Source organism: Cavia porcellus, unplaced genomic scaffold (assembly GCF_034190915.1).
Source record: "Cavia porcellus strain 051 isolate PalLab524CR breed Dunkin Hartley unplaced genomic scaffold, mCavPor4.1 scaffold_5, whole genome shotgun sequence".
In the NCBI taxonomy this organism is placed as follows: Eukaryota; Metazoa; Chordata; class Mammalia; order Rodentia; family Caviidae; genus Cavia; species Cavia porcellus.
The window spans coordinates 20,516,124-20,537,348 of NW_026947488.1; the positions used below are offsets into that span (position 1 = coordinate 20,516,124).

At 36.0% G+C, this 21,225-nt stretch overlaps 1 protein-coding gene across 1 annotated transcript in view; it reads right to left on the reverse strand.

Annotated features, from left to right (window-relative positions):
• Window positions 1-21,225, reverse strand: part of Top1 (DNA topoisomerase I) — an 86,096-nt gene that overhangs the window by 31,144 nt on the left and 33,727 nt on the right. Inside the window, exons 4-8 of the mRNA XM_003467756.5 lie at window positions 10,629-10,752; window positions 9,234-9,289; window positions 6,607-6,705; window positions 5,593-5,668; window positions 1,584-1,690 (exon numbers count right to left, since the gene is read on the reverse strand). Coding sequence (XP_003467804.2) covers window positions 1,584-1,690; window positions 5,593-5,668; window positions 6,607-6,705; window positions 9,234-9,289; window positions 10,629-10,752 — 462 coding nt within the window. The remainder of the gene's footprint in view (window positions 1-1,583; window positions 1,691-5,592; window positions 5,669-6,606; window positions 6,706-9,233; window positions 9,290-10,628; window positions 10,753-21,225) is intronic.

The window sequence follows — 21,225 nt, forward strand, 5'->3', positions numbered from 1 at the left end:
ACTCAGACATACTTGCATCCTTTTCTTTCTTAACATACATACAAATCATGTATTAGTGGTATAGTACACCATATGAAAAACAAGCATTAAAAATGTGTTGAGCTGTGCATAAGGATACATGCCTATAATCCCAGCTACTCAGGAGACTCAAGCAGGAGAATCACAAGTTCAAGGTCAGCTTTGGGTAAATTGGCAAGATCCTGTCTCAAAATAACATTAAGGGGTGGGCACGCAGTTCTTTCTTGGTAGAGCATTTCTTAGCTGACATAAGACCCTGGATTCATTACCAAGTGTGCAGAGAGGATGGGATGGCACATAGATGTCTATTTCAAAAAAATTTTAAATAAAAGTTCTCCACCTAAACATACTTCACAAAAGAAATCTGCAATTGCTTCAGTGTTAACTTGTTCCACCAGTGGTACATGCATGACTATCCCATCAGGTGATTTGTACCACTGGTGGTAGAAACTAATACAATCGTGGTTTCCTTCCCCCGCCTCCCTTTTGAGACAGGGTCTTACTATGCAGTTCAGGTAGAGCTCACTTTGTAGCCCAGGCTGGTCTCAAACTTGTAATGATTTTTCTGCCTCAGCCTCCTGAGTGCTGGGATTACAGGCATGTGCCACCATGCCTGGCTTGTGATCTAATTATTTTATTGGTCTTTCTCTAATAAAATTAATAAAAAGCTGCTTGATGGGATGGTCACACATACACCACCAGTGTTTCAAATTGCCTAGCAGCAAGACATATGAAACATGGCCCTGCCTTAAACACGTTAAACTGCCCTCTATAAAAACTGTTTGAATCAGCACTTGCAGAGAAAAAAATGTCTGTCTGTCATATTCACAATGTTAGATACTTCTACTTATCATCTGCAAATTGTGAGGAATTAAAACAAAATGTGTCATCTCTTATTTTTCTTTCCATGTTTGATTTTTTTGTTAAGTTGTATTTATTAAACATTTTTAATGGACCATTACTTTCACAGTGACATAAAACTCTGCCACACAGAAAATTTCGATTTTGATGTATCAAATTTTAAAAGATCATCAAAAGATCTTTAAAATTCCACAATTACAAATATTCAGGTTTTACTGTGGTAGTTTCCATTATTAACAAATAGGCAGTTTTTCCAACATGACTTAGAAATTCAGTCATCCTTCCCTATCATTTTAAATGCATTTGCAATACCAATAATGAAATACATTCCACAAAGTCAGAAGGACACTGAAAATCAAAAAGGCATGTATGTTTAACCTGACAACACAAGACGGCATACTGTATCAAAACATGGCCCCACAGAAATTTACAATTTTTATCTGCCAGCTAAAAAATAATTTAAATGGAATAAATGAAAGCATCTGTACTTTCTTCATATGCTAAATTCTCATCTATATAAAAGCTATTTCTACAATCTTCTAGTTTTTGAGAATTAGTGTATTTAAAGATAAAGATTTCACTAGGACCTCCAAAACTTATTTTAGATGTTACCCTATTGATGCTTTAATTTTCCCCCAGATTTCTTGCTTAATCAGATTGTGCAATGAAAGTGCTAGCATTTTAACCCACTGCTGAGAGGTTACCATTTCCACTTCTGTTCCTCTTCTTTCTTCGGTTTCTTTTTCTTATTATCTGGCTCAGGAAGTTTTTTTTCTTTATCTTTATTCTTGGGTTTTTTCAATTTACCATCCTACAAAGAAACATGATGAAACAAGCACATCAATGAGGATGGATCACACCTCCAGAGAAGTGATCATCACACTTCCTAATGGTTTTTGGGAGGCATTAGGACGAGAAAACTGTAATCATAAAATATTAGAAATGGAAGACAGAAAATAGGGAAATAACTCCTTTCGAAATAGCACCAAGAAAAACGAAATATTTAAGAATGAATATAACCAAGGAAGTAAAAGATTTTTACACTGAAAACTACAGTATTCTGACAAAGGAGATTAAAAAGGATATCGGAAAATGGGAAGACATTCTGTTTTTGGACAGGCAAAACCAGTATATGAAAATAGTTGTACTTCCAAAACTACTAGGACTAGGATCGGATGTCCAAGCCTTCATTTGATAGATAAATAAAAATCTACCAGTACTAAACAATGGAGCAGTATTTTCTAAAATTCTCTTGATTATGCAGAGTGGTTAAAAACATTCTTCAGGCTCAGCCTATATAGGCATATACCTATAATCCCAAGCACTAGGGAGGCTGAGGCAGAGGGATTACCAGGAGTCTGAGGCCAGCCTCAGCTACATAGTGAGTTCATGGCCAGTCTGATCTACATAGTGAGAACCTGCTTCAAAAACCAAACCAAACCAAACCAAACCAAACCATTCTTCGAGGGGAGAACCTAGAAAACAATTTTGTTTTAAACCCCTGGGAGAGTTTGAGAAAACACTGTTAACAGAAAATAATCCTAAATGCATTTTTCTCATTTTTAAATTTATTCAACTTTAACCTTTTCAAATATCATTGTCTAATCTTGAATCTGAAAGGAAATTCCCAACTGATTCAGAAGAGAATTCCATCTCTGCTGCTTCTTATACACAAAGATATGAAACCAGGCAGGTATATGGGAGGTTCAAAATGAATACTGATTTCTACGGTGCTGTTTCTTAGTGGATCTTTCCTGACCTGCGAACATGTATGAATTGATCATGTTGGTACATTAAAAACAGCATCAAGCCTATATAATTCACTGATACCAGAAGATAAATCTCAAGACATGTGCCCAGACAAAACTATGATATTCAACAAGTGGAAGTGCCACTCAATAGAATGCAAACTCTTTTGGAGAATATTTTACTTTGTTTTACCAAATCAACATAATTTAAATCTTACTTTAGAAGGTTTACATAGCAATGGAAAGTGCTTCTTAACCAAAATGGTCCATTAATAGTAAGAGCTTTCTACATAGTTTTCTTTGATGTCTTTGGATTATAACCAAGGAAACTCAAATACAGGTTTGTCATTGATCAAAGTCCTATAGCTATTACAGATCATGAGATGTGATGAGAAAAATAACTAAATGTGATTCATGGGATGACTGAAATAAGCATCCAAGGACTACATGATGGAGTAGCAATTAAGACTGGGAGGAATCCCTGGTCTATAAGCAAATAATTTTTAACACAGAAGGGGGAAGCTATAATATCCCATTTATTTTAAGACAGACATAGAGAATATAAATGTGTTAAGCATGTTTAGGAGACATTACTAGAAGAGCACTTTAATAATAAATAAATAAATAATAAAAATTAATATTTACTATTTAGGCTGAAATACTCCACAGGAAAGGTAGATGTTTTCAAGATCAGCTATTCTTTGAACAACCTCTAAACAGGCATCCAGATGTACCTAGTAGGAAACTACTGGCATTGCATATTTCAAGTCTTAAATTGTGATAACCACTCACTCAGAATCTTCAGAACAATTCCCAGAAATTAACAACACTAAAAAAAAATTTCAAAGTCATCATAGCCTGCGAGTGAAGTTTAATGATAGATTCTACCATCTGGAGTCCCTGCCACACACAGTAAGACTGTGTATTCACAGTCCTTCAGCCTACATTTATTTTCCTTTGGGGAGAGTTGCAAACAGAATAAAATATGAAGTTAAACATTCATTTTTTCCACATAGTTTAACAAACACTGAGAAAAAATTATTTTACATAAATATTATTAAACATAAAGGCAACAGAATGCATAAAGAGCTTAAAATTTTGTATTTCTTTGACTATTCTATACTGACTACATGAAAATGAAGTGACTGGCTATGTTCTGCTAAAAACAGACTAATTAGCAAAAACAAAAACAAAAACAAAAACCTGCAATTTTCTAAATTTCAGGACCTGATAACTTATGGGTCCTCTAAATTATTAATATTTGAATATGATTTCATTACAGAGCTTTCTTCTTTCACATTATGGAGTTAAAAATAAGCCCAGTCCCTTGGAAGAAAGCATAACATGACAGTTAATGTGCTGTGTTTGGAACCAGACTACATGGGATCATATCTTGGCTTTACCATTTCGTAGCCATGTAAACTCAGTTCATCGATTCAACCCCTTTATACCTGAATTTCTGCGTTTGCCCAATGGGGACAATGTGGGGATATTCACTTCTTTTGATTGTTGTAAGGATTAAATGATATGATACCTATACAAAGCATTTAGAATTTAATCTGGCAAATAGTAAGGAACGGTTACATTTGTGAATATTAGTATTATACTTACTACTGTGGTAAAGTTACAATCTTAAGCCTCACTGCCTTTACTATCACTTTTACTGCTGGTACACCAACCCATCTACTTAGTACTTAAGTCATTTGCCCACAACAGTGATTAATCTCAAAAAAGAATTAAGATGATATGCAGTCCTTCCCATTTCTTAGGAGAGTGTAAGCCTAAGATACCTATAAATTTCTGACATATATTTTTTAATTACTTGCTTTTTTAAAATTTTTTGTCTTTTTAAGACAGGGCCTCACTAATGCAGTTCAGGCTGGCCTTGGGCTCACTTTGTAGCCCAGGATGGTCTCAAACTTGCAACAATCCTCCTGCCTTTGTCTCCCAAGTGCTGGGATTGAAGGAGTGGGCTACCACACCTGGCTTCTAACAACTTGTTAGTACAAGAAATAAAAAATGTGAAAAGGAAGAAACATACTATTTTACCTTCAACCTACCGGTACTGAATAAAAAAAAATCTAAGTATTGGAACTTGAGATTTTAAGCAAAGTTAGAAGCCAGGAGAAGGGAAGAGAAACATGTATGCTCCTGACAGAAGGAAAAGCTACATAAAGCTGTGAAACAGAAGAATTTGGTATGAAAACAAATACACAAACAAAGAAAGCCAGTATGGCTGAAACAAGATGAGATCAAGAACAAGTCAACATGAGGCAAAAGGTGTAGGGACCAGACTGAAAGGAATTGTGATTCAGGGTTTGTATTTCATCCTATTCCAAGCGGTACCCATTAAAAAACTTTAAGGATGTTGACTGAAAATAAGTAAAGAGCATGCTATTTGTTAGATATAAGAAAACACTACAAAACTTCTTAGGGAAAACTCTTCAGGGTTAAAAGTGAAAATGTTTTTTCATATGAACATTTTGTTTATTTGAAGATAGCATAATTTCACTAAAAACATCAGAAGGCAGCATAATTACAGATGGATGCCAAGGAAAGCAGAGTAGAATCACTGCAGGTTAACATAGTATACTTTTTGCTACTCAGATTATAACATGAAAAATGCCACAGTAACCACTTGTGTGTCAAAATTTTTTTCCTAATGTTATTACCATAAGCAATAAATTCCTAAAGCTCATCTGCTTTCAAACATTTTATGGTCAAGGATACTGTTGGACACCTATAATCGCAGTTATTCAGGAGGTTGAGATAGGATGACTGCAAGGATCACAAGTTTGAGGCCTGCTTTGAGAAACTCAATGAGATCCTATCTCAAAACAAAAATTTAGGACTGCATGTGCAGGGTCCAGGGTTCAACTCACAGAATTAAAGAAAAGCAAAGGGAAAAACACAGTTGCTTTATGGGAAACTCACATATTCAAACTCAAGCCCCTAAACAACTAACCTCTTCCTCCTCTAGTTTTCGTTTCTTCTCCTTCTTGATATCTTCTGTTTTAATTTTCTTAGGTTTGTAATCAGCACTAGAAAGGTGAACATAAACATGCAATTAATTCGTTTATGGCTCAGGAGTTCTCACCCACAGGATTAGACCTCCAAACTCCCGTAAGCCTCTGTGACAGGTGAGACTGCTCCTCTTGGCTAGGCATTCTATGGTCAGGAATAAGAGGAATGAAAAAGTAAAGTCAGCCAAACCAACCACCAGTAATTAAAACTCTGAACAAAAGAACTGATACTACACACTGGCCTGGAAATGAGCTGGTGCGGTAAAATATATAGAAAAATCAATGTATACATTCTTCTACAGATCTACAAGATGGAAGTATGAAAACCAAACGCAAAGCACAATGGCTACAACACAGTAATAACTTGCTGGGAAGAGGAACAAAAAACCCTCTGTACTGAATGAATACAACCATTACTAAGTATTTTTTTCCATTGCTACCTATTTTATTAATAATACTTGGTGGATTCCTATGACACTGTAAGTTATAGAAAACTGAAATGAGTAAAAAGAATCTAATCTCACCGATCACACGGAAAAGAGGTACCTGTAAGCCTTAAATAACTATTTTGAGAGCAGTTTTATTAACTCTATAGACTGACACTTCAAATACAATGAAAGGCAGAGATCCCTAGAAGAAATGTATCTGTGCTAGAAGTCATGATAAAGTTAAATATTATCCATGAATTCTGTATTACTGGAAATCTCTACAATAGGCACTGTCTTGTTAAAAGGAAAAATTTTAAGAAAAACTTAAATTCCACATGAACCTCAGATATACTAATTATTTGCTTAGAAATTCAACTTCTGACAATTCAAAGAATTATCAGAATCAGCAGACTAGCCCTTAATCTCAAATAACAAATAAATAAAATAAAATTAATTCACTTTTTTTCATCACATTCTCTAAACACTCCTTTTTGGTTTTCAAAAGTCAAGGTAGAAAGAAACACTCACTCATCCTCATCTCGAGGTCTCTTTAATGGCTTTAGATCCTCTTTAGGAGGAGGAACAAAATAGCCATCATCTTCAGGTTCATCTTTAATTCGTGGTGGGCTAATAAGAAAAAATAAGAGCTGGTTACAAAATGCTAGAACATCTGTATTATATTAATCAATATAAAATGAGTATGCCTCATTTCAATGAAAGAAGCTAATAAGGATAACAATGTACGTATTATGCACTATAAAGATTTCCGACAAGCATTTTTTCTTACATAATTCTTAACCATAACCCTGTGAAGTACGTAATGCTACTGTCCTCATTTTATAGATGAATGGGCCTGGGAGGAGTCTTCTCCTGTCAGTATTCTTTCCCACTATATCTTAGCTACCTTTGCCAGTAGGATCCAAACCATCACAGGAATAAACCTAATTGTTTCCGTGACTTACATGAGAGATGTGGTGCAACGGATGATGTTAACTAATTGGTCTAACATTCTAAAGCTAAAATATAGTTTTTAAAGGGAAAAACAAAACAAAACACAAACTTGACTTCCCAAGTTTGGTAACTCAAGTTTCACAAATCTGGCAATAATGCAGATAATTAGGATATATGGAAAAATAACCAAGTTGACAAAATTACAAGATAAGCAGCGTGTACAGTTAATAAAAAAAGATGGCCCTGTGGGACAAACATTTTGAACCGAAAAAAGACAAGGAACAGAAATACAAAACAAAACAAAGCAAAGCAAGAACAACAAACACCCTAGATCAATTCTCAGTGTCAGAATGTTCTTGGCCTAGTGCATCTGTTCAGAACCTCATTTCTCCAATTTAGTACAGGAAACAGGCACCTTACATGAAGACGCCACCTATGAAGGAGCGGGTCTAAGGGCCAAATAGTTAGACTCTGCTGCAAAGTATGTGTATTTAGAGTTTCAATAGTAAACAGTGCATCTACCTTTTCTCCCCAAGAAGCATACTGGATCCCTTTGCTTGAGATAGCATACAAGTACTTAAAAAGATTAGCTGTCCTTATGGTATACTAGTTCCCAAATGCTAACACCTACAGCTGACTATCCCAAAACACCGAATCACCAACAAAGCCCTGAAAATCCACGAAGAAAGCAACCTTGTCATTTCCTCAATTATTTAAGTAAACGCTAGACACAATGGGACTGTTATGGCTGAATTCAAAACATATGGTAAGGGTTACAAAGGCCTGAAGGAAGAAACACTATATAACAATTTATCAGAAAACTACACTCCAGTGAAGCATCTCCGTTATCCAGAAAGACACACCGCATGCAAGTAAGCAAAAAGTCTAGTAAAGTAAATATAGAGATCAAAGCCTACAAGAGTGTGTTTTTACTTTTATAATTTTTTTTTGTCTTTTTCCGTTTTCCTTTTTATTGGTACCGGGATCGAACTCACGACTGCCTGCTGGCAAGGCAGGCACTTATGCCGCTGAGCTAAATCTCCAGCCCCATGTTTTTACTTTTAAACAAGAAAATCTGAAAATGATGATGACTACAAACTAAATATAAAAAGAATCTATTCGTGTATTAGTTTAGTAAGTTTCGGCAGTCACTGGAGGTTATTAACTATGAATCTCAGTCACTTTAACAAATCAGAATTCCCAGAGTAGTACAAACCACAAAGCTTTCCCCGTTTTTATTATTCTGCATTCCTAGAACAGTTACAAAACATACCGAAAGAGGACACCTATTTCATCTATATTATATGGTGCAATTCTCAAAATTTCATCAAGCCAAACAGAAAGTCCAAAGTCTTGAGGAAATAAAACTCAAAATTCTTTATCCTATTCAGTGTGATTGGGGGGTGGGGGGAGTACCGGGGATCTAACTCACGACCTCACGTTTGCCAAGCAGGTACTTATACCACTGAGCTAAACCCCCAGCCCCCTCACTGTGAATTCCTGTTCCCAATAAATCTGCTGTACTTCAGTAAATACAGTGATAAAACAGTATCATAAATGTCCAGTTTTCTGATACTAGCAGAGATTTGGGCGACTCGTATTCTTAGAAAGCTGAAGCTGGTGATGAAAACAGAATGAATGCAAAACTAGTATAGAAAAGTCACCTCTAGATTATGAACATCTTCTTCTCCAGACAACATACTTCTACTTAAGTCTATATCCATCCATAAAAGTAGGTCATGTAAAGTTGTATGTATGTGATCCTCACAATATTATTTAAGGAGGAATTCAGGAGATAATTTTTCAGGACACTACTTAATTACTACTGAAGAGTTCCTTTGTAGAGTGGTAAAAATATTCTTGATTCAAACAGGGAGGTTGCCCTGGCAATACAGTATACTAAAAATCAATAAACTGTACATTTTACATGGTAATGTTTGTGTTACGTATATTTTAATTTTTAAAAATTTTATCTGGTCAACTTCCTTTACTCAAAATGACCTTCTGGAAAATATGCTGGTGAGTCCCACTAACCAACATTCTAAAAATATTCATGTTGGCTTCAATCAAGCCCTCTCATTGCTGACTTCCTGAAAACATCAAAGTGGCTAGGCTGATATGTTTTTGGTAAACTGAGATAATACTATGACATAAATGGCAGTCCCACTGGCACGGGGGAAGCAAACAAAACAGAAGAATTTTACCTAGAGAAACCATTTTCCTTCTCCTTCTTTATTTTTGCATCCCCAGAAGCTCTAATCTGAAAGGTAAAATGCCAACAGATTAGTACCTTGAAAGGATTACATCCCAAGAAACATCTCTTACATAAGAATATTTAGCAACTCTTGGAGCATCTTGATCCTAGGCTGGATCTTCTTGTTACCAACAATGAACAGGTGAACTAAGAGATTTTGACATTTTTCCAAGATTCATGTTTGATGATTCTTCTGAATGAAATTCCCAATTAAGAAAGATTTCCCTTAAAGACTGTAACTTGTTTTCTTTAAATAATGGCAGGACCCTTTCCTCAAATAAATATTCCACTACTCAAGGATCTGCCACTGGCAGTGCAGAGAGGAACCAAAAATTAAAACCAGGAACATAACAGAATAGTCTATTTCTGCCTTCTCTGATTTAGGCAAGGTATGCTCAGTTTCCCCCTCTCTTTCAACTTTCTACTTTTTAACCGGGCTGGGGATTTAGCTCACTGGCATAAGCACCTGCCTTGCAAGCGGGCGATCATGAGTTCAATCCCTGGTACCGATAGGAAAAAAAAAAAAAGTCTCAACTTTCTACTTTTTAGATCTGTCAGAAACTCTAGCGTTTCAAAAATCTTCATATACACCCACAGAAAAGAATCTATACACACACACAAACACACACACATATATATATATATCTCTGGAAAGAAATAAAACATAATTACTATGAATGGCTGCCTCAGGGAAGAATGGGGGCGGACAGGAACCCATTTATTGCATTCTCTATTTTAGTGCCTGCATTTACCAACTATCAACATTATTTTTTTTATAAATTCCAATTTTCACTCAGGACGAACTTTTATGGCACACATCTATAATCCCAGCACTCAGAAGGCTGAGGTAGGATGACTTCCTCAAAACCATCAGAAGGCTAGCCTGTAGACTAGCCTGGACTACACAGTTAGTTCAAGACCTACCTAAACTTTCAATTTTTTGATCAAAAGAAGACCAGAAAACTTTCAGCCTTATCTCCAAAACAGAATTTATTTTCCCTAATAATGAAAACTGACATTTCTAGAAATCCTAGATTCTCAATTTGTCCACTGGCATGTAAATTAATATTACTGATAAGATTTATACTGTGAGAAACATGGTGGTAAATAATTTGGTCTTCATGGAGGTCTTTTGTTGTTGGGGGCCCCCACTAAATTGTCCAGGCTGGCCTCAAACTTGTGATCTTTCTGCCTCAGCCTCCCAAGTAGTTGCAATGACAGGCATGAAGCACCACGCCTGACCTGCTTTTCATAGTTTAAACATACTTCCATTACCTGCTCTTCCCAAAAGTAAGAATAAAATATATCACACATCCTTTATTTCACTCACTGGAAAGTTCCATACCTTTTCCTCCTTTCGTTTTTCCTTGTCTCTGTCTTTATGTTTGTCTTTATGCTTTTCTGAGCTTCCATCTTTGTGTTTAGTTTTCTCCTTCTCCTTGTGTTTCTTTTCAGAATCTTTATGTTCACTGAAAAATAAGACAAGGGAGCCTAAAGTAAAGACCACAGGGTTCATTTTACAAGATCATGAGACACCCTAAGATAGCATGAAGCACAGAAACTTACAATGCTTTAAATAAAGTCTTGACAAAAGGTTCAAGTAGAGAGGCTAATGGATACATCAGTTGTTTGTCTGTTTGTATGTTTGTTTGTTTTTAGACAAGGTCTCACTATGCAGTTCATTTTGTAGCTAAGGCTGGGCGCAAACTCACAGAGATCCTTCTGCCTAAGCCTCCCAAGTGCTGGGATTATAGGCATGTGCCACCACACCCAGCTTTTATGTTTATTTCTGCAAAGGAACCAAACCGAGAAATGTCATCATTCTATGCACAACGGAACATCTTTTAAAAGTGACAAAGGTCAGTGAGTGAGCCTGCAATCCGGAGCTTGGGGCAAGAGGATCACAAACTGAAGGTCGATTTGGGCAACACAGACCAAGATCCTGCCTCAAAGTGAAATAAAGAGCTGCAGATGTATCTCAGTGGTGCGACACTATTAAAATGCATGAGGTTCTGTTTTCAAATCCCAGTACCCCTCTCCAACACACAAAATGACTAAGAAAATTCAGCAAGATCAGGGTTGTACAACATTCTACCAGTACAAAAACAAACACCAACTATGAAAGCTCTAACTTGAATGTCTATATTTGATATTAGGGGGTAAAGCCAACTCACCAAAAATGCATTTGATGACTGTGCTACACTTAAAAGACATATCCCATATATAATAAAACCAGGACTTTTGGGGCAGCCCAAAATAATGAATGTTTTCTTTTAGTTTTAATTAGAAATAGCTGGTTCTAGAGGGGGTTTATACATTTTGCATGCTCCTTTTCCTATGACATATCAGAAAATAAGGTAAGTTTTGTGCTAAATGTTTTAAAGCCTGCTTTTAAAAGGTATCTGCTCATACCAGTAGTACTGTAAAAAGGCACTGCTCCCTTAGAAAGCAAAAGATGACACTTTATGGCAAGTCATTAAGATGATCATAGTATTTATGTAGGATATAGCTTGTGGAAATTTCTCTTAGGGAAACAGTATTACATATAAAGACGACTGGTTTGGTGCTTCCTGAAATAGCAAAACAACAAAACAAAACACCAACCAAGAAAGTCAATATAACCAAAATGATAATGAGAGGGAAATGATATCAAATTCTATAATCTGGAGTATGGCAAATATGCATAAAAATTATGACAGATAAATCATGTGCTATTTCAGCTTGTGTGTCTGACTTACTTCACTTAAATGTTCTGAAGTTCTATCCACTTACCTAGGAAACTCACACGTTTATCTTTGGGTTTTTTTGTTTTTGTTTTATTAGTCTTTTTGAAACAGGGTTTTGCTATGCAGTTCAGACTGGCCTTGATCTCACTTTCTAGCCCAGGCTATCTTTGAACCCAGTGATCCTCCTGTACTGGTTTCCCAAGTACTGGGAGTACAGGCATGTGCCACCACACCTGACCAAAATTTATCTTTATGGGAGTGTTGTGCTCCATTGTGTATAAATATATCTTCTTTATCCATTCATACTGTATATTGCTGTTTCCAAGAACTAGCTATTATAAGTTGTACTGCTGGATATGAATGCATCCTGCAATATGATTTTAATTCTTCTGAAAGGTAGCTAGAAGGGGGATGGCTGGGCATGAAATGTCTATTTTTAGTGTTTTAAGGACTCACTAATTTCCATAGTGGTTGTATTAGTTTACATTCCCAACAACAATGCAGTAGTTTCTTTTTCTCTATTTCCTTGCTAGCATGTTATTAATAAATTTGAGTGATAGCAATTTGTTCTGCAGTTAAGATGGTATCTCGGTGTAGTTTTCAATTTGCATTTTTCCAGTGGCCAGCAATGCTGAGCAACTTCTGATTACAGTCTATTCACTTCAGCTGCTCATTTGTTTTGGAGTAAGGGGCTTTTCATTTGGGGGATGGTTCTTTATATATTCTTGATATTAGTCCTCTCTCTATGGAATAAATAAACATTTTCTCCATTCTACAGATTGTCTTATTGTTTCCTTTGCTGTACAGAAGCTTTTTACTTTGTCCCCAACTTTTTATTTCTATTTGTTGATTCTTGGCATTATTTCTTGTGCCACTGAGATACTGTTCAGAAAGTCCTTGTCCACAACTATGTCTTCATGAGTTGTATCTATTTTATCTTCCAACAGACTGTTTCTATTTTAACATTATTACAGCTTGTATCCAGATGCCACTCCAAAGCCTCATGCAGTCGTAGGTGGGGCTTTTCGGAGGTGGCTATATCTAACATGTGAGTGTGGGTAAGGATATGCAGTACTGGATTAGTCCACTAATTGATTTATCATAGTTCTGTGTGTGGGTAGTACCACTCAGAGGCTTGTAGCCTGGACAGGATAAAAGGAAAAGGGAGGCTTCCTGCCTGTCAGGTAAAGGACTGTTTCTCTTTTGTGATGCCCCTCAGCCATGCCACCCTGCCCTGGAGCCAGCTGACTATGAACTAAAACCTCTACAAACTTTGAGAGAAAATAAACCTTTTGCCCTTTAACTTGTGAATGTTAAAAGTATTTTGTCTCAGCAACAAGAAAAATAAGAAACAGATTACTAATCCATTTTGATTTTAGTTTAGTACGTAGTAAGATAGGTGGGTCTACACTCAAATCTTCTGCAAAGTAGATATACAAGTTTTCCTGCACTGTTTCTTAGAGGTCAATTTTCCCTTGGTGTATGTTTGTGGCTCCTTTGTCAAAGATCAAATAGCTATGTATGCCTGGAGTTCTTTCGTTTATTCTGTTAGATAGGATTAGCTCTTGCCATTCCCACCAGGTACTTGCATTCCCCATGTCATTGTAGTCCCTTCAGCATGGAGAAAATAAGATATTACTGGCAGTGAATTCATTAGGTTATGTTCATCCCATGAAGTCTGTTCTAAAGGGATACGTATCCACAAAGAAAACCAAAAGAGGAGAAACAAATGGTGGGATTAGGTTAAGCCAGAGAACCTGAATCAGGTGTATCTACTGTCATACATATGTATACACAGAAATACCCTAAACTTCAGACAGACATCTGGGTAATAAATAAACAGAAACTAAGAAATCTAGGCAAGAGGACCAGGATGATTAGTAGAAATAATACCATAAGTTTAAGAACAATTTGGGAACTGGAATAGATAGGGGAAAAAAATAGTGCCCCCCCCTTTTTGGTTAAGTCCTACCTCTATATTGCTCTTATTAGGCATTTATATGTGCTCACATTCAAATAACAAATTACTACATGAGCAAATTTTAACTGAAGAGTATAAAAATGTTGGAGACAAATGGTGACTAAGTTTCCACTTTACTTTCTCTTGCCTTTAAATGACATCACTGTGTTCAATGTGTTCTCATAACATGTTTCTATCAAAATGCAATGGCAAAAAAAAAGTGTTAACACTGTTATTTATTTGTTTTTACTAATTTCTCTCTCTTGAGAATAAATGGTGAGTAGTAAGGTTGCTGAGAATAGTCCTCTGATTCTTCAGGAGTTAAAACAAATACAACAATAGGCACAAAGTTCTGTTATGACCAGCACTTACCATTCTATTACAAAAGCACTACAGTTTATTAAAAACAATAACAACAAGGAACCAATAGTTACCTTAAGTTTTTACCTCAAAAACAAATCTGGAAACAACTGTATTCATATCAATGAATAAATATACCCCTCCCTTCAAGCCTACAGAGAGGAATCAACCCACTCCATACTCTAGATGCAAGCACTTGGTCCTTGGTATTTTTACATACATTATTTCATACAGTTCTCACAACATTCCTGTGAGGTAGGTTTTATTATTCCCTTAATTTACAAACACAGAAGACAGCAGTCAAGAGACTTACTTAAAATTAGTGTCAGAGGAAAGAGAAGTTAGGATTGAAACTCAGTAATTCTGTTTCCAGTTGGTATCAGGTATACTGAACCCACTACACAGATACCATTTTCAATTCTGCTAAAACTGACACCCAACACTTAAAGTAGACTGGTAGGAGGGAGATTAGGGTCATAACTTTATCAGTAAAGAGATCTTAGTACTTTCTAGTAAAGAGATCTTAGATGCCTGAAAGAATTAAATCTTTGTGGTTGCTTCCTAAGAAACTGTTAACTGGTTGATTCAGGGATCCAACTTCTGAAATGCCCCAGACTCCACGTTCCTTTACATTCTGTCTTTCCCCAAGCTCTTGTTCTTTTCTCAAAGAAAGCAATCCTTAGAAAGTTAGTTAATTTCATGGCTTTCTAGTAGCTGTGCAATCATCGCACAGGCACCTGTAAGTACATACACATCCCTCTCTCTGGTTTTCATTGCCTACCAAACAGTTAAGAAAAAAAGTAAATCAATAAATGAAAAGACAACAAGACCGTTTCCCACATTACCCCAGGAAAACCAGAGTTCATTGATACTTCCGCCTACTAACTAGAGGAAAATCTAAATAGAAAACTTAAGGTTCTTGGTAGAGTACCAATCTTCTTTGAAGGTCATATTTAATCATAAAGACCAGAATGAGGTGACACTACCAATCCAACTTTCCAAAGGAACTGATTCTCCTCTACTCCTGTTTTATTTTTGGTACCAGAGATCGAACTCACAACCTTATACTTGCCAGGCAGAAGCTTATGCCGCTGAGCTAAATCCCTGGCCCTACTCCTGTTTACTAATTTTTTTTACATTGAATTTATTTTGTTGTTTTTTCAAATTTAACTTTTTATTAGTACGTGTTTACAGTACATCATGATTATATTCCTCATGGGGAGTTGGATACATGTGCATAACACACCTTAATTCTTTTTTCATGTCCATGCCTTCCTCTTCCCCTTTTTCCTCTCTATCTCTTTGTTCCCCCACCATTTTCCTTTTTAAAAAGATCTCCCTATTTTCTAGTATCTATCCTTAATTTTGCTCTTTGTTTATATGTTGGGTTTCTCACATCTGAGAAACTATGTGATACTCAAACTTATTTGCTTTCTCAATGCCAGCTATTTAGATATGAAAAAGCAGGTATAAATTTTTATGCTAGAACTGGGCACAGATACTTCAGGCTTAAGCACAGCTTGTGGAACAAGGCATTTCCACTGTTACAAATTTGGGTCTATGGACAAGGCCGCTGAACACACTGTTAATCACCTATTTATTAGATGTTATTCCTGACCCCGCCTCCAGAAACACAGTGTACTCAGGCCAATTCTTCATCTACAATCCTACTGCAGGAAGCACTGGCAAACAGCAAGCCCCTAAAGTGCTAAACTTTCCTAGGAATCTACCTGAAAAAGATGGCAAAGGCACTAACTTGAGGTCAAAGTAAGGCTATGCCACAAAAATCAGAAAAAGGAGTTGGCTAGTGGTTGAGACTAAAGCTAAAGTGGGGTCACCTGAGCTTACTTGTCATTTGAGATTTCCTAACATTATGTTATGGTTCCAAAAGGCTTAAGACTAGTTCAACTTTCATAAAGGCTTACAGCTGCACCTTCCTAACTAGAACCAGCGCTCAAGAAAAGTTCATATGTGGACTGCCTGTTTGAGAAATACTAATCTTGCCTCTATACTTACCATGCTTCTTTTCCATTTACCATAGATACAACAGAGCAAAGCCATGAAACTGGTTTTAAATACAATGGCAGGTTACCATATTGGCCAAGTTTGAAGGCTGGAGAACAGATGACTACTGAAGAATTTTGAAAATTTGATGAGGCTATATAAGAAAGTGGAAGAAAATGTAAAACCAACCATAGGCAAGAACTCAAAGATAGGACTAGAAACACATTAAAGAATAAGTTTAGTCTGAGATATGCTGAAGACCAAACTACAAACAAAAACTATTCTTAGAACCTCTCTGGATAAAACATACCACAATAAAAAAATTATAAAATCACTTAAAAAAATTTTTTTAAATCCTTAAAAATACAAATTTATCCCACAATCATGAGATATTCAGAGAAATAACATCCAATGATAGCTATTCAGGGATGACTTCTTGGATCAGGTCTCATATCTGTATGAGAGTAAGATTCCACCTCCTCAACAGATGAGAAAATGAAGATTCAAAACCACCTTTCCAGAGTGTTCATGCTTGTCTTATACTTCAATTAGATATACTCTATTATTAATAATAATAATGTAGAGAAAAAGTAACTTACACTATCTTTAAAGTGCAATGATGAGTCCTTTGGTCTATCTATGACTCACCTTGGAGCTAAGCAGACAACAGTAAAGTTTGATTAGGGCTTCTCTAAGACACTTAGGAAGGTAGGAGAAAAGTAAGTGGTGAGTAGTAGCAGAAAACGAGAGAAAAGTATTTTTCAGTCTTGTGAAATATTCTGGAAACCTAGAATGCTACGCATGAGAAAATATTTAAATCAGTCCTCTGTCACCAATAAGAAGTACTTAGCAAGCAGGATGTGGTAATCCTAATTACTTGGAAAACTGAGGCAGGAGAATCACAAATTTAAGGCTAGAGGGCAACTTAATGAGACTTTGTTTCAAAAAGAGGGAGAGGGGACAGGTACCTCGCTGGCTTCACATTCAGAATACAGAGAGAGAGAAAAAAAATGTTCAGTAGACAACAAAATAGGACCATATAATAGGTGCTCATCAGAAGTATTCAAACATCAAAACTAGTATCTCCATTTTACGGATGTAGAAACTAAGACGCACAGGTTAAATAACTTGCCCAAGGAAACACATCTAATGAAAGAGAATGAGGATTTGAACTGTGGTAATATGGCTCCAAAGTCATGCACATGACCACTCAGTTACTTTCCAAAGCAAAGCAGAAAGCACTACCAAGATAATGTAGCCCCCCTACCTACTGAAAGTAAGATTTAACAACTAATGGCCCAATTATCCAACCAATCCTTAAGGCAACAGACCTCTACAGGCTGTAGCCCAGGATTACAGGGTATCTCTGCTCTGAAAGAGCAAAAGGGCTTCAAAACTGTAGAATAAGGGAAATTAATAACCCTTTCAACAAAAACAGAAAACTAAAAGTTTGAATTTTTTTGTTAAATAAAAAAAACTCCAGGCAGCATCAGGAAAACAGTGATTTCCAGAAAACTCTGAAAATAAAAGGCTATTTAACATTTGTCATTATCATAGGTTACTATACAAAATCACAATGGCTCTGCTTTTCTATGGTACAGTAGTCCGCTCTTGGGTACAACACCTAAGTTGATGCCTGAAAGCAAACAGTACTGAACTTACATACTTACGTTTTCTCTTATACAAGTATATCTATGATATAGTTCAACTCATAAATCAAGAGCAATCAGATTAATAATAATATACCATATGTGCCAGCATCTTATTTTTCCCCCCTTTTGCTATTAAGTTGAGGTCTTTCGTTTCTCTTTGTCATGTCCTACTTTCCAGTATCACTACTACAAGTGTTAGTGCCATTATTAAGTAAAATAAGAGTGACCTGAATATAAACACGGATATGATGACAGATGACCTGACGATAACATGGCTACTCAAAGGACTAAAAGGTGGATATAACATGAATACGCTGGGAGAAAAAAAATGACGAATCAAGTCCCAGGTTAGATTTCATCACGGTACACAGAATCACACATAAGTTAAAACTTGGGAATTGCTTATTTTTGGAATTTCCATTAAATGTGTTTTGGACTTTGGCTGACCAAAAGAAATTACAATTGCAAAACATAAAACTGCAGATAAGGGAAGGCTATGGCATGGAAGCAGTGAAATTTCAAGTTGAAAGAAATTTTATTTTTTGTAGTGTGGTGATTAAATTTAGTGCATTGTACATGCAAGGCAAGAGCTCTATCACTGAGCCACATCTCCAGCCCTGAAAGAAATTTTAGCCATTATTTAATCTTTATGGGCCAGCAAGGATAAAAGGATACATCTGAAGATGCTAAAAATCAATACATATTCTGAACTTCCATTCCTTTTCTAAGTTCATTACCTTTATTAATAGTGTAAAGAATCAATTATCAACGACAGAAACTTTCTGCATTGGATATGCTGCTTATTACCCATTTCTAATGGCTTCTTAGTCCTTTCAGAATCAAGTTTGGACTTCCTTAAATATCTTTTAACAGTTTCGCATCAAGCCACTGTTTTTTCATTTTCTTCTATCTTATCCTATGTAACTCAACCATTTGTCTCCTAAAACAAAGCACATACTACAAAACTTCCATACCTTGCTTTAGCACAACCAGCGACTGAACTCTGGATCCTTCACATGTTAGGCAAGAACACCCTCAGCCCATTTACACTTTTCTCGTATCTGGAATGACCCCCACTTTCTAGCCATTACATTTCCTTGTTAAGATCTTAACCATCTTTCAATGGCTAGCTCCAATGCTTTGTCCACAACAAAATCTTAAAAGTAATGCTTAAGAGTTCATTACAGTAAAGCTAAAAATAATTCGAAGTATAGAGGCTCCAAAGCTTTGTTACCAATAATTAACTATTGAATTAGAACCCACTACCAAAACTGACAACTCCAATTTATCTATACAATATTCCATCAAGTTCTGTGGTAATCAGCATCAGTATCTTATTTAGAATGTTATAGTTTCTAGTGAGTATCACGTAAAAATAATCTGGCAGTACTGTCAATGCCTGACAAAATGAGAAATGAGATAGAGAAAAAACAGCTTAGGACATACAGCTTGTAAATGACAGAATCTTTTGACTTCTAATTTCTAAACTACCCTGCCTTTTCTACCTACTTTTATTAATTGTCCATTTCTCCCTAATAGGTAAGCATAAAAATGTGTAAATAAAAGATTTCAGCAAAGAGCTTGCAAGTATACCTTTTATGTTTGATTACTTCCAACAACAACAACAATCTGAGAACTAGATACTTGACTCAGTACATTCTCCTGAAAATCATACATTTCCTCAGTTAAAAGCAGGTAGAGAGCCAGGGCCTGCCTGCTCAGTAGTACAGCGCCTGCCTGGCAAGCAAGAGATTCTGAGTTTAATTCCTGGTAGCCCCCCCCCCCCAAATGCAGGTAGAATTTTTAGTTGAAGGAAAGCAGAAGCCAAAAGCATCCATACTCTCAGATGTTTTTTACACTGTGAATATAGATTAGCCTCGCCAATACGACTGGAAAAGTACTTCCCTCACTATTAGTTTTTTTTTCTCTGGCTTTCCATAAATTTGTCACAAGAGTCTGATGCCAGGTTTAAAATAAGCAAGAAATGCACAATCAAAAACTAGCAAGAAGAATCTAACTTTTCATATGTGATAGCTTATTTATCTATCTTATTTATCTAAAAAGTCCCCCCAAAACTCTTTAATAGTAGTTGGTTAATATAAGAGATCTAATATTGAGGAAATTTTATGATTAAGAATGTAACCTTTAAAAAAATACCTTTATTTGATGAGATCCTATAAGATCAGTAATTCTTGGGCATCTAAAAAGCTAGTCCTTTTCTTTTTGGGGGGCAAGGAACTGAAGAATAAAATATTGACAAATGCTAGAAGAAATTACTTTTAATTGACTTTAGTGTAATCTCATCCTGTAATATCACAGGCTAAACAAGGTAAGGGAGAGATGAGGTTTTCATAAGGTATTACATGTGATGAATATATTCAATGCCAAAAGTTTTAGAGATTTGGGGGTCCAAAATAAAAGGAAGCAGTGCTTGGAATACATTTCTAAGTGTTTGCCTATAGCATGTAGAAAAGGAAGCAGTGCTAGTGCTTAATAGTTTGATTACATAACTGACTTTCCTTAAGGGGGAAATTTTTTATTGAATGGTATAATTCAGAAGCCCCATCTCCTCATTCTGCTACCACACTGCTGTGCAACTTTGCACATGTGACCTGAGATTCCTGTCCACACAAAGAGAAGAAATAAAATGCTCTTTAATATCTGCTCCACTATTTTGCACCTTGGGTGAGGATAATAAAGAGAAAATCAAATGAATAAAGTGGGACCTCTGGAGTGGTGGTAATGATGGACAGCAGTCCACAGCCTCAAGAGACAATGATTAGCCTGACATTTCAACACGTTACTAAAAAATAACATTCCTCTGGGATGAGTCATGAGTATAGTATGATGACAAATAATTGATACTAACATATAGCAGGAAAAAAGACACAGAAACACACCAACAACGGTTTCCTCAAGGTAAAAGTTGATCTGAGGATAACAAATAGCCACAAATGTTAGCTAGACTTTATTACTAAAGATGTAAATCAGAAGCTTTTAAGAACAGGTCATGCTAACTCTTCATTATTCTAGGCTTCACAGGCAATGAAACAATCCTCAATGTTTCTGTAATCTGCTAAGAAAACTGAAGAAACCAAAAAGAACTAGAAAGATCAGAAGTCACTTAAAAAGGAACAGTGTATAGAATTTTACTGGAATATAATCAATACACTTGCTTTGTTGCAAAGAGGTAATGTGTCAGTCAAAGAAAGTATTTAAACATTGGCTTATAACATATCT